General features: G+C 47.1%; 1 protein-coding gene across 3 annotated transcripts; it reads left to right on the top strand.

Annotated features, from left to right (window-relative positions):
- The first annotated feature begins 863 nt into the window (after positions 1 to 863).
- KCNE3 (potassium voltage-gated channel subfamily E regulatory subunit 3) lies at positions 864 to 13,419 on the top strand. Of its 3 annotated transcripts, XR_013959002.1 has the most exons (4): positions 864 to 1,159; positions 6,355 to 6,477; positions 7,512 to 7,661; positions 10,869 to 13,419. XR_013959002.1 is itself a non-coding variant. In XM_080640773.1 (2 exons), exon 2 carries the CDS (start codon positions 10,908 to 10,910, stop codon positions 11,205 to 11,207), a length of 300 nt encoding a protein of 99 aa, XP_080496899.1. In that variant the 5' UTR covers positions 7,524 to 7,661; positions 10,869 to 10,907; the 3' UTR covers positions 11,208 to 11,578. The 3 variants fall into 3 exon arrangements, 1 of the variants encoding a protein (XP_080496899.1); XR_013959003.1 differs by lacking the exon at positions 6,355 to 6,477 and having other exon boundaries at positions 966 to 1,159; positions 10,869 to 11,584; XM_080640773.1 differs by lacking the exons at positions 864 to 1,159; positions 6,355 to 6,477 and having other exon boundaries at positions 7,524 to 7,661; positions 10,869 to 11,578.
- The last annotated feature ends 286 nt before the right edge of the window (positions 13,420 to 13,705 follow it).

A 13,705-nucleotide genomic window follows, 5' to 3' on the forward strand; every position in this document is an offset into this window, starting at 1 on the left:
TTCAACACTCCCTCCATGTGGTAGGTCTTTCTAAAATGATAGCACTTCCTAGATGTAGTCTGTGATTCTGTGATTGAGGGTATGTGCCTTAGATGTCCCGGAACAGGTCTTTGCAAGGGAGCAAGAGCTGGCCTGTTTGTTATTAATTATTTCAAGGCCATAGGCTGATAAAGAGGAATCTGATAAGGACTCCCACAGAGTCCCTGAGAGGCTGTTCCCAGCCACTGTCCACTCCCCTGCCCTAGCCCCCTGGCTGTTTCCCAGCTGTCCCTAGCTGCTTCTCTTTTCTGGAGCCTGCAGAGTCACCAGACAGTAGTTTGAGTGAGCTTGGTGGCCAGAAAGTGAAGGGTGTTCTGAGTCAGGGACCAGTGAGGTGTGTGGCTGGACACCAGTTGTCTGGACTGAGACGAGCCACTGAGTCTTGGAGGAAGGAGACATCAGTTGGGGTGAAGGAGAGAGAGTGCTGTCCTGGGTTCTGAGTCTAAGTGCTGCCACAACTTCCTTGGTGAACCTGGGCCATTGTCTCCCCACCTGGGCCTCTATGTTAGAATCAGACTTCCCCAGTGACCATTCGGCTTTAATACTTTGGATTCTAAGATCTCATCTGACCCTAACCATCACCCTGTGAAGGATGCATGCAGGATTGTAGCCATTTTATGGCAAGGAAGCCAAGACCCCGTGAGAAACAGTGACTTGCCCACCACCACGCAGCCACTAGGAGCAAAGCCTGCTAATACCAGCACCCAATGTTCAGCTTCATTTTCTGGAGACTGGCCTCAGGCTGGGCAAGCTCAGCAAAGCGGGAGGCTTTCCACCGCAGGTCCAGGAAGCAGGCGCTGCAGGGGACGGAAGGGTAGGCGCCCACAGTGGGGTGAGGCCATGCAGCTGGGCGGAGGCGCCCGAAGCCAGCGCGGGGAGAAGGGGGTGTGCTGGGGGGCGGGCGGGGCCGGAGGAGGGGACGCCCTAAGGAAGGAAAAAGGGAGCCAAGTGCGGGTCGGTAAGCAAAGCTGAGGGGGCTCGGGGCGGTGTTGGGTAGGGGCTGCACACGGAAGGGCCATCGGAACGAAGGGTGCAGTGCGGCGCACCCTCCAGCACAGGGCGCGGTGTCCCACAAGCCGACCCACGTCCCTCGGAGCCTTGGACCCTTCGGGAGAGACAGGTAAAGCGCACCCGCAGGGTTGGGAAGGCTGAGCTGGCGCGCGGCGGGGTGGGAGGGGGCGGGTAGAAATGAGGTATCTTCTCCTCTCTTGAGATCAGCTCAGAAACGAGGCTGATCCGCCCCAGGACAGTGCAGCGGGGTTCCTGGGCGCACGTGGGAGTGCGGAGTTGGGCTCCTGGCCCTCCCCGCCGCGACACCGTGGGGGGCCTGTGGAGGGCGGCAGGAAGGCTTCTTCCACATCCACAGATATGCAAGCGAACACCTGCGGGTGAGCAGCGAGTGCCACACGGAAATGGCACTCCGGGACCCAGAGTGGCCTTCTTGCTTGGTCGGAGCCGCTTGCTCTGCAAGAGTTGATGTGCCTCATGGCTACTCCCTATATGCACCCCAGTCCTGGGAAATGCCTAGGGTAAGAGTCCGGAGCCAAGTTCTAGTTTATGCGTTTTAAACCTGTGCCAGTCGCCCACCTGCTCTATGCCTTGTGCTTTCTTTTCCTGGGTCACCACCCATAAAATGGACCTCTGGGCCCCGCTGCCCATGCACTCCATGTGACATGAGGGGATAGGGGTCTAGACCTAGGACTCTCTTTTCTAAAAGGTAGATGATGAGTTCAGACCCTGTGTGATGGCCCATGGAGAGTATATCCTTCTCACAACCTATTCCTCACCAATTTTATATGTGGAAACTGAGGCCCAGGGGGAGATGACTTGCCCAGGGTCACACCAGGGAACAGAAAGAACCCAAGTCTCCTCACTCCTAGGCCAGGGCTTTCTCCACGTCACCTACACAGGTGCCTTGTAAATGTGTAAGCTCCTCCTGGCACCCAGCTGCTCTTCTCCAAATGGAAGAGACCTGATGCTGGCACCATGGAAACTGCTTTTGCATTATCTTGACTCCTTGAGGTAATAACCAACAACCTTCTTCATCCTCACTCACTCCACACTTCTCAGAACACATTTCTATCCACACGGAATGGGTAGATGCTCAAAATACCTTCTAAGAGTTAGGCAACACAAGAAACCCCATCTTACTGATGGGGAAAATGAGGCCCAGAGTGGAGAAGTGACTTAACCAGGACACATGGCTAGACACATTGGCAAATAGGGGCAGGTCTTTTGATTCCCACTCTAGTGTGTTCTCCATCAATGACAGGACTGTAGAATGGCACCCCTAAATGGAAAGAGACTACAGGACTGATCAGAGAGGATGAAAAACAAGGAAGGCTTCTGAAGAACCAAGAGGAATAATATGAACCTCTGGGCTCATAGAGGACATAGGGATGGCTGTTCTTGGTAATATTGGGGTAGCTGGGTGGGTAAAGAAACAAGGTGACCGGACTGCCCAATAATTATCTCTTATGTTTAAATAATACTTTGTAATTTCTAAAACACATTCCCCACCAATGCTTCCCCGAGTTCCCCTGGAAGGTAATCAGGGGTAATTATCCCCATCCCTTAGATGAGTTTCAGAGAACACAAGTGCAGTGCTCAAGGTCACTTAGCCGAGCATGAAGCCAAGATTAGGACCATGAAAGGAACACTTGAAAGGTAGATCACCGGCTGAGTGACTGGGAGTTGCGTGAGTGCAGTGGGTGGGTGTGTATGGCCACGCCCTGGGTAGGTACACAGGAAAGAGGGTTACAAAGCCACGCCGGTGTTTTGGGGCCAAGAATGTTTGCCCTTTGGATTGAATGGGGTTCAGGTCAGGGAATGTCTGGGTTTCAAGCCCTGACTCACTTCCCCACCGAACTGATATGATTTCTTTCCTTTGAGCCTCCCCTTTTCCACACCAAATGGGATCTGTTTTGGCCTACCCTTGAAGTTGTTTCTTAAGTAATGTAAGCTGTTTGCATGAATGTGCATGGGTGTACTGGAGAGGGATGGTCTAATAAGAAAAGGCATTGATTAATTTATTCTTCAATGCCTGCTATGTGCTCAGGCCCAGGGAATAAAGAAATGTATGGCAGCCCTGGACCCTGTGGCTTAGTTGGTTGGAGCATCCACCGAAAGGTGGTAGTTTGATTCTCTGTCAGGCGCATACCCAGGTTGTGGGTTTGATCCCTGGTTGGGATGCATGTAGGAAGCAGCTGGTCTATGTTGCTCTCTCACATCAATGTGTGTCTCTCTCTCTCTTTCTTTCTCTCTCTCTCTCTCTCTCTCTCTCTCTCCCTCCCTCCCTCCCTCCCTTCCTCTCTCTAAAGTCAATAAAAATTTAAAATTAAAAAAAGAAGAAGAAATGTATGACAGGTACCTGTCCTCATACCTCACCATGAATAGATAGATAGATTCTATATAGATACTCAGACATATAATTTCAGTACAGCACAATGCTCTAATAGGGTTTTATGCAAAACACTGTAGGAACGAACAAGAAGGAGTGAATAACTAGCTAGAGAGTAGGAAGGGGTGTCTCAGGAGAGAGTTTACAGAGATGACATTAGAGCTATGTCTTAAAGGATATTGGAGTTCACCAGGCAGATAAAAAGAGGAAGGGCATTCCTGCCTACGAAAACAGCATGAGCAAAGGAGAGAGGTGTGCAAGTGCAGGGCATGTTTTGAGAATGGCCCGTAGCTCAGTACCATGGGCTACAGGACACTGGGGAAAGTTGTGGTAAGATGGGACTAGAGCAGGGGTGGGCAAACTTTTTGACTCGAGGGCCACAATGGGTTCTTAAACTGGACCGGAGGGCCGGAACAAAAGCATGGATGGAGTGTTTGTGTGAACTAATATAAATTCAAAGTAAAGGAGTGGAGGGGAGAGCAAGAGAACCCTCCGCTCTTTTGGCTCCGCGGGCCGGATAGAACAGCCGAACGGGCCGGATCCGGCCCGCGGGCCGTAGTTTGCCCATGGCTGGACTAGAGGCAGGGTCACATCCAAAGGAGCTTAAATGGTAGTTAGAGAAGATTAGACTATTCTATAGGTAACAGAGAACTTATAGTGGAAAGATTTATGGACTGGATACCTGTTTCTGGTCCCAGCTCTACCCCTCCTAGGTTATGAGACATTAAGCAAGTGATTACCTCTCTGGGGAGCCCTCTTCACACTGGTTGAATGAGGGGGTTGCACAGTGACATGATTTTTAAGATCCCTTCTAGTTCAGATTTTATTCGTGCATCTCCTTCCAACTACATGAAAAGATCCATTCCTGCAACTCTTCTCTCATCCATTGGCTCCCTAATCCATGGCGGTGACAAGATCTCCAGAAGGACCAGTGGCAAAATTGTGCATCCCAGGAATTATCTCTGTATCCCCTACACTCTGCCTCTATCACATTTCCAGGCACTTAAGACGCTCATTTTTTTAAAAAAATATTTTATTGATTTTTTACAGAGAGGAGGGGAGAGGGATAGAGAGCCAGAAACATCGATGAGAGAGAAACATCGATCAGCTGCCTCCTGCACACCCCCTACTGGGGATGTGCCCGCAACCAAGGTACATGCCCTTGACCGGAATCGAACCCGGGACCCTTCAGTCCGCAGGCCGACGCTCTATCCACTGAGCCAAACCGGTTCGGGCAAGACACTCATTTTTAAGAGTAGCTGAGCCCAGCTGTGGTGGCTCAGTGGATTGAGCATTGTCCCATGGACCAAGAGGTCCTGGGTTCAATTCCCAGTCAGGGTACATGCCTGGGTTGTGGGCTCGATCCCCAGAAGGGGCATGCAGGAGGCAACAAATCCATGAGTCTCTCTCATCATTGATGTTTCTATCTCTCTCCCCCTCTCCCTTCCTCTCTGAAATCAATAAAAATATTTTTTAAAAAAACAGAGCAATGGGTAAACCAAAAAAACCAATGGTGGTGGTTCACTTTCCCCCAGAAAAATCTGAAAGAAAATGTCACTAAGATACCCACTTAATCCTTTAGATCACAGCTGTATGCCTCCACCTCCAAGATAGAGGTCAGGTGAGTTCAATTTCAGAACATTTAGGGAGAAACTGTTAATGTGCAGGAAATAATAGTAATAGTCTGTGGAGGAAGAGAGTGTGTCTGGCTTGTTCAGGGGACCAGGAGTAGGTCTGGAGCAGAAAGGGCCATGAGAGAGGAGACTCTAAAGGAAGGTTAACTCCTCCAAAACTTACCACCTTTGCCCCCTTACTGGATCCTCAATTAAGGTGGGCGGGAATCTGTAGTGCAGGAAAAAGCAGTAGTCATGGAGTTAGAGGAGATGATGCCCAGAACACAAGGAGGCTGTGTTTGGTGTGATATGCAGCTCAGATGTCAAGGAATGCTGTCATTAGTAGTAAAAAGAGCATCGAACAGCATTCCATGGGTCACTTTACCTACTGAGCTTCAGTTTCCCCATCTACAAAATGCAGGGGTTGGCCTAGAATCTAGATGCTGAATGATCTTTTGGTTGTTGTTAATCCTCACCCAAGGATTTCCCCCCCTTTGATTTTTTGATTTTTTTATTGTATTTATTTATTTTATATTTTTATTGATTTCATAGATGAAGGGAGAGGAAGAGAGAGATAGAAACATCAATGATGAGAGAGAATCATTGATTGGCTGCCTCCTGCACAACCCCTACTGGGGATCAAGCCGACAACCCGGGCATATGCCCTTGACCAGAATCGATGCTCTATCCATTGAGCCAAACAGGCTAGGGCCCCCCTTTGATTTTTTTAGAGAGAATGGAAGGGAGGGAGGGAGGGAGGGAGAGAGGGGGGAAGAGAGAGAGAAACATTGATGTGAGAGAGACACATTGATTGGTTGCCCCCTGCATGTGCCCCAGGGATCAAACCTGCAACCCAGGTACATGCCCTTGATTGGAAATTGAACCCATGATCCTTGGATGTGTGGGCTGATGTTCTAACCACTTAGCAATAACAGCCAGGGCTAAATGATCTTTAAAATCTCTTTCAGCTTGGTCAGTTCCTTCCTAACTGGCCTATCTCCTATTTTAAGTTAAAGACTCTGCAGGGCAATAGCTGTCTCCCTTGTCATTATGAACTTCATAATCAGTGACTATCTTGGAGCCAAGAAGCTGATAAAGAGGAACAAAACTCCAAATGTTGCCAATTGCCAGATCCCCAACTTGGGACCCAGAGGCAGGTCAAAAAGAACCAACCTGTCCCTTTATCAGCTCTCTGCCTCTCCTGACCCAAAGGAGAGGATATCCTTACACCCAGTCCCTCTCTCCCACCCCAATTCAGCACATAAAAATCAGTAACTGTGGCTTCTTTTCTTTTCCCATCAGACTACAAGCATCCAGGTCTACACAGAGAAGTCCTCTCACTGAATCTCACCTCAAAACCTACCCTATTCTCCTATCCCCACTTTCTGCATAGACTCTGTCTCCTCCTGTTAAGAGGAAAAATGAGTAAGTCAAGCAATTTGGTTCTCAGTTTTTCTAGGCTGGAATAGCAAGTATAACTCGGTCCCAGAGCTCAGAATTTTAACTTGTGAGGAAAAAGTCTGCAGCCTTCTCTATCTTGTGATTTGAGAGGCTCTAGAAAGCCCCCAAAATGCTTTTCCCACCAGCCTATCTGATCTCCCATAATCTCACAGTGTGGTTTTGTGATTTGTACCCTCTTGGGATATTAGAGCTGGCTGGAACCTATAATAAAACCCCTTCAATTTATAGATGCAGACAGAAGCTGGGGGCCCAGAAAAGGGAAGTCACATGCCCGAAGTCACACACATAATAGCTGAACCAAGACAGTTCCTTGGGTTTCCATTTCCTTCCCTGTAAAATGAGGGAGGTTAGACTGGATGGACTCTGAAGGCCCTGCCAACCTCTGTTCCACAAAAATAAAACCACCACCATGTCTGTGGAGTGTCTGGTGCCAGACACTAAGTAGTTTTCTTCTTTAATTTTCACAATGAGCTATGCTACAGGTAGTGTTGATGCTGTTACCATGTTTATACCCAGTATATCCAAATAAGCTATTGTGAATATCCTTTGTTCCTATGTAAAATATCAACCCAACTGCCAACTGCCATTCTACCACTTGTATCATTCCCTTGGCTCTCTGGCCCTTTCAGCCTTTCAGAGGCTCCCGCTAAGACACCAGTACCCTTGAAAAAGGGAATGTTTTAGACTGGTCCCTGAGCAGTTCACATGTTAAACTGAGGTTCCTCATGAAGTCACCCAATTGAAATATTGTGGGCCTGGAGTTGGGGAACAGCAATCAAATGTCCCTTGGCCACTCTACAGTTCCTGTAGCTGTAACCCTAGACTGGCCTGGCCCAGCTGCTGCAGGAAGAGGAGGAGAAGAAGAGGAAGGGGTGGTCAAAGGCCACAGGAAGGCTATTGCACAACCCTTGGGGCCCAGTCTTGGGTGATCCACCCTGGTTCTGAAGGTTTTTCTTTGTCTGCTTCCTTCCTTTTCTGCCCCCTCTCCTGCTTTCCAGTTCTGGGCCTCCCAACTCCCGAAGTGAATACTGAGACCGCAAATGTGTCCAGAGACATCCTAAAGAGGCTGAGGGGCTGAGGAGCCTTAGGGCGCCCAGAAGGAGATTCCTGAAGCCAACTCAGAACCAGAGGAATTTGCCTGTTATTTGGTGAGTCTTCCAAAGGACCCTTGTCACTGGGTTTTCTGCCTTAAATCTTGCCCTCAATTCAGCCCACATAGCAGCCAGAGTGTCCTCTGCAAGCATAGATCTGGTCCTTTTAAATACTGTTTCATAATTATTCCCCAACTACAGATAAAGCTCTAGCTCTGCAGATTGGGGTTGCCCTCCCTCTGTCCTGTCAGTTGAAACCCCCCTGTAAGGATATCTAAGAAAGCTGGTAACGGTGACTGCCCTGGGCCACTACAAATAGGGAGACTTCCCCTTCATTGTATGTCCTGTGAATCCATATTTACTTCTCAAAAATGAAAAATCAACCTTCATTTAAATGGAAAAATCACGTTTATATCAAAATATATTTTAAAAATCTTCTTCACCATAATAAAAGTATATGCTCAAGCAAGCCTGGAAGGAGGCAAGGCAGGGATGATAATCTTTTTTAAAAACTTGTGGTTTTAAAAAACCCACATAACATAAAGTTGACCATGTTACCTATCTTTTAAGAGTACAGCTCAGTAGTGTTAACTATATTCACATTGTTGTGCAGTAGTTTTCTAGAACTTTTTCATCTTGCAAAACTGAAACTCTATACCCACCAAATAACATCTCCTTATGTTAATCTTTTTGATAGATGAGGAAACTAAAGCCCAAATGGGGTGAGAAATTTATTTTTCTCAAAGTGGGCTCCTCTGGGCCCTTACACCGCCTGTCTGTTATCTACCTGTAACACTGGCTGAAGTCCCTTCCTCCCTCAACTCTTGCATTAGCCATTTCCTCCCCAAATGCCTCTCACATCCACATCTGTCCCTGCCCCCACCTTGTCATTCCCTAAGTCCCAGCTCAGGACTGAGTGTCTTCCAGCTGAACTATTTCAAGACCCTTGTGTCACTGGGTTTTCTGTCTTAAATCTCGCCCTCAATTCAGTCCACATAGCAGCCAGAGTGTCCTCTCCAAGCACAGATCTGGTCCTTGTATCCCCTTTTTAAGTACTGTTTCATGGCTCTCCCCCAACTACACATAAAGTTCTACATCTGCAGTCTGGCACTCAAGACCCTCCATGGTCTGGTTCAACCAGTATCTCCATCCCACATCTTATCGTAGCCCTCCATACATCTTACACTCTAACCTTCTAATGCTCCTTTCCATTCTTTTAAACATTTTATGTGCTTGCTTGTTGTCATGCCTTTGTTCATCTGTTTCCTTTTCTTGCCTTTTCTGCTTCCTGGAAACCCTTCAAGGTCCACTGGAATGCCTCCATCACTGTGAACACTTTCTGAGTCCTGATAAAAATTCATCTCTTCTTCCTTAAGCCCCAGTAGACCCTGCCTTGTCCCCTGTATTATAGAAGAGCTGGCAATGTGCCTACAGTACAGGGGCTGGGTCTGAGCCTACCCAAGAGTGAGCCTTCATAAATGATGACTGGTTGAATCATTGGTTGAGCCATTAATTTCATTGTGCTGTTCCTGATTTCCATTGGCCTATATGAGGGAAAAAGGCACAGATTTGTTGCCTGACAAGTGGGGTAGTAGATGAGAACTTATGCCTCCTGGGTCTTAACTCAGCAAGCCCTTGTTCTTTTCCCCTTCTCCATCCAGATAAGGTAGCCCAAGTGCTATATAGCATGGGGCCCCAAAGGCCTTGTATGAAATGTGGGCCAGTCCTGGGCTGTATTATTTAGATTCTTTCCCCACCCCCCAACTTCTGCATTCTTAGAGTTGGTGATGAATTTTATCATAGTCATAACTAACTGTCATCTTCCGTCATCTAGGAAAGAAACCTTATGGTTAATAATCAAGTTTGTTAACTTTGGTTGGTTGACAGCTCTACCTAGATAAAGGAGGGCTTTAGAACCAGTCTTTACTAGTGGCCATCTTTACTCAGGACTATTGAGGAAAGGAGAACACCCAGCCAGTCTCAGGTTAGAGCACCAGGGAAGGAGAATTCCCAGCCAATCTCAGGATAGCCCTATAGATGTAGGGGCGAGACACAGCTCTGCTGACCAGGAGCATGTGGTCTGCTGATACATTTATCAATAACAAGAGAATAGCCACACAAAGCCTTATATGTAAGTGCTGGGCCAAGGGAAGGCTGTGATGATAAAGCTTGTGGAGTATGGTTAAGGGATGGGGAATACTCAGTGAAGATTTCCAGAAGGAAGTGGGTGTAGAGCCTTGTTTAAATGGAATGACATGGTTTTTTAGAGACTAGGACACAAGGCTGTCTTCGGATGATTTTCTATATTACAGACTAAGGGTCTCCAGAAGAAGGAAAAGGAACATCTACCATCACCTATCATATGCCAGGTATGCAGTGACTGTGTCAGAAGGCAGGATAGTTGAGGTGCTGTGTCTTCTCTCTCTTGGGGGCAGGTAAAACCCCAAACCAGACTGAGTGCTCCTGTCACTCCCCATCCTCCAGCCCAACCCTATTCTCTCCTCCAGTGCCTGCAGGGGTTATCAGCCTCTCCCTGCTTCCCCAGCCATTCCTTTCCAATAGAATTTCCTACAGAATCCTTCTCAGCAAAATCCTAAATAGGTAAGAATACCCAGAGTGCTTGGGACATAGGATGCTTGAGAGATCAAATGACCCAGTTTCGGGTTCTAGGTAAGGTGAAATCTAAGCCATCTCCATACATCTCAATGGTACCTGTGGAGTATAAAAAAGAACTGTGCTGAAGGAGAGTCCTGGGGAATACTTCCAATAATGCCACACAGTCCTGCCAAGAGCTGGCATGAGAGTCGAGAAACTCTGAACTAGCCATCAAAAAGCAGGACTCTGTCTAAACTCTGCCTCTAAATATTCTCTGGAATCATGGTCAAACCACTTATTCTCTCTGTTTCCCTGTATGTATGTATGACGGAGTTGGATTAAATAATCCCTAAATTTCTTCTAGCCTAAAGCTCAGTGACTTACAGAATAAAAAATATAAAAAAAAGACAGATGGGTTGCAATGGCCAAGGAAGGCTTTATTCCAGAAGTACTTATTGAGCATCTACCGAGTGCTGTCATGAGGGCTTGTATATAGCAGTGAGTAAAACATAGTCCCTGCCTTAATGGAGCTTGCAGTCTAGTGGCGAAACAGACAAGTAAACAAGTAAAATAAACTGTGATGTTGGGATTTTAGCTGGGGTCTGAAGGAGTGAGATCAGTCAAGCTGCAGGTAATGGAAACTATCCTTCCTCTTTCTGTTGCCACCAGAGTGTCCTCCAGTTCTTCCCCACTTAAATCCCTGTTGCTATGGAGACCACCAATGGGACTGAGACCTGGTATCACAGTCTGCATGCTGTTCTGAAGGCTCTAAATGCCACTCTTCACAGCAACTTGCTCTGCCGGACAGGGACAGACAACCTGACTGAGGAGCAGCGGGCTAAACTTCCTGGCCGCAATGACAACTCCTACATGTATATTCTTTTTGTCATGTTCCTATTTGCTGCCACTGTGGGCAGTCTCATCCTGGGATACACCCGCTCCCGCAAAGTGGACAAGCGCAGTGACCCCTACCACGTGTACATCAAGAACCGTGTGTCTATGATCTGATGTTAGGAACTGGGGTGGCTGAAGATCAAGACAGCTGAGGATTGTCTTCTAGGGCCGCCAGAACTCTGTCATGGATCACATCAGGCCTCTGTTCCTTTCTGTAAGATCAACAAGAAACAGTGCTAAGGGATGCCATCATTGGGCTGAGAGGAGAGGGGCCTTGTGGAACAGGACTTTTGGCGGAACAGGACTTTTTTCCATCAAAGATAGACTTGATAAACAGTGGGAACTATGAACAATCATACAGAAGTAGTAAAAGATAATAACCAATGACTGGTCCTGTGGCTGGAGTATTGGGGGCTGGGGGTTTTGGACTTGAGGAAGAAGAAAAGGAAGTTGCAGCAGAGGGAAATAAAACAAGAAGATGTACTAAGGACACATTTTTGTGTGTGTTATCTTCAGTGACCATGAGAAGCAGCAATTATTATCCCATATTACAGATAATACAATGTTGCTTACTTATTTTTGTTCACATTTTATGTTTTTCAACCCATTTAACATTTGTGATTTTACCCCCCTGTGAGGGAAGCAGGGCAAGTGCCATGCTGTCCATTTGGACCAGAGCAGTGCCATGAGTGGAAGTCAGAAACTCTAATCTCCTTGCCCAGTGCTTCTCAAAGCACTGTGCTGTTCAGGAGTAGACCAAAGCCTAAAAGTCACACAATTCTGGGGGCCCTCCTTAAAAAGAACTCAAAAATATCCTGCTTATGCAATTATTACAAAAGTATATTACCACTAGAGGCCCGGTGCATGAAATTCATGCAGTCAGTGGTTGGGGGGGGGGGGGGTCCCTCAGCCTGGCCTGCGTCCTCTCACAGTCCAGGAGCCCTCAGGGGATGTTCAACTGACAGCTTAGGCCCGCTCCCATGTCAGCAGTCGGACATCCTTAGCGCTGCCACGGAGACAGAAGAGGCTCCCGCTGCCACTGCTGCGCTTGCCAGCCTCGAGCCCAGCTTCTGGCTGAGCAGCGCTCCCCCTGTGGGAGGGCACTGATCACCAGGGGGCAGCTCCTGTGTTGAGCCTCTGCCCCCTGGTGATCAGTGTGTGTCATAGTCACCAGTTGTTCTGCCATTTGGTCGATTTGCATATTAGCCTTTTATTATATAGGATGTTAATACATTCTTAGGACCCCTCCTAAGACCTAAGAAGAAGCCATGCATGTACAGGGCTCTGAATATTAAGCCTCATTAGCTCCATGGTTCATGTGCCTCTCCAGCCATGTCACAGTGGTGCCCTTCCCAGCCACAACTCCAGCATTGAGGTTTCACGACCTCTAATGCACCCTCTTCCATTTTGATTGAGTTATGTGAGAAATTTTCTGATACTAAGTTGAAATCTGCTTCTACAAGATTATTATCATACCTGGAAGGCTATCCTATTAAAAGAAGCAGGGTGTGCAAGGCCGGGACCTGGTTCAGTGGAAAGAGAACCAGTCCTGATTCTACCGCTAATGTGGTATGTGACACTGTCTGGACACTTCTCTCTGATCCTTTTTCCTCTTCAGCACAGTGAAACTGTTAGACTTGAAAGTCTCTAAGAGCTTTACCAGTTCTGACATTTTAGGCTTTATGTACAGTAGGTTGAACCATATAAAATTGCTGTGTTTGTGAGCCAAAAACAGCCAAATATCAGCAGGTGAATACTTTACAAGCTACAAACCACAGGCTAGAACTTTCCACTGTTGGGTTTGATTTCTATTTAAGAAATCTCACCCTAACTGGTTTGGCTCAGTGGATAGAGTGTTGCCTGTGGACTGAAGGGCCCCAGGTTCGATTCCAGTCAAGGGCATGTACCTTGGTTGCGGGCACATCCCCAGTGGGGGGTGTGCAGGAGGCAGCTGATTGATCCCCAGTAGGGGGTGTGCAGGAGGCAGCTGATTGATGTTTCTAACTCTCTATCCCTCTCCCTTCCTCTCTGTAAAAAAAATCAATAAAATATATTTTTTTAAAAAAAGAAATCTCCATGGGGTTCTCCAAAAGGCCCTATTGAAGCATATATTTTCATGTATAGCAAAAACCTGAAAGGCTATTTTGATGTCAGTTTTCTTTGAGGAGAAGGATTATGGGTGATGTTCCCTTTCTACTTAAAAATTTTATGTACTATTTGTTTCATTTGACCATAAGTATGTTACTTGTATAATAAGGGGGAGGGGCTCCTTCTATTTTGAAAAAGTAAAAATAAATGCCTATGTGTTTCTCTTTTTTATTGTTGACACTATTACAGATGTCCCTATTTTGTCCCCCTTTCTCCCTTTCTACCCTTCACCACACCCTTCACCACATTGTTGTCAGTATCCATGGGCTATGCATATATGCACGTATGTTAATGCCTATGTGTTTCTCGCATGGAGAATCACAGAACATGTTTGCTCCCATGAGCAATTATGTTCACTCCCTGAAAATCTGTGCTAAACCCATATGTGCTCAAGCCTTTCCTTATCTCTTCTTGAGGGAGAAGGTGGAGACCTGCTGAAGAAGATGTGGCAGATGGGAAAACAA

Source organism: Plecotus auritus (genome assembly GCF_963455305.1).
Source record: "Plecotus auritus genome assembly, chromosome: 9".
Classification (NCBI taxonomy): domain Eukaryota; kingdom Metazoa; phylum Chordata; class Mammalia; order Chiroptera; family Vespertilionidae; genus Plecotus; species Plecotus auritus.

Bases quoted from the DNA above. Each gene is read 5' to 3' on its own strand.
- KCNE3 (XM_080640773.1), top strand. From the start codon at position 10,908: ATGGAGACCACCAATGGGACTGAGACCTGGTATCACAGTCTGCATGCT.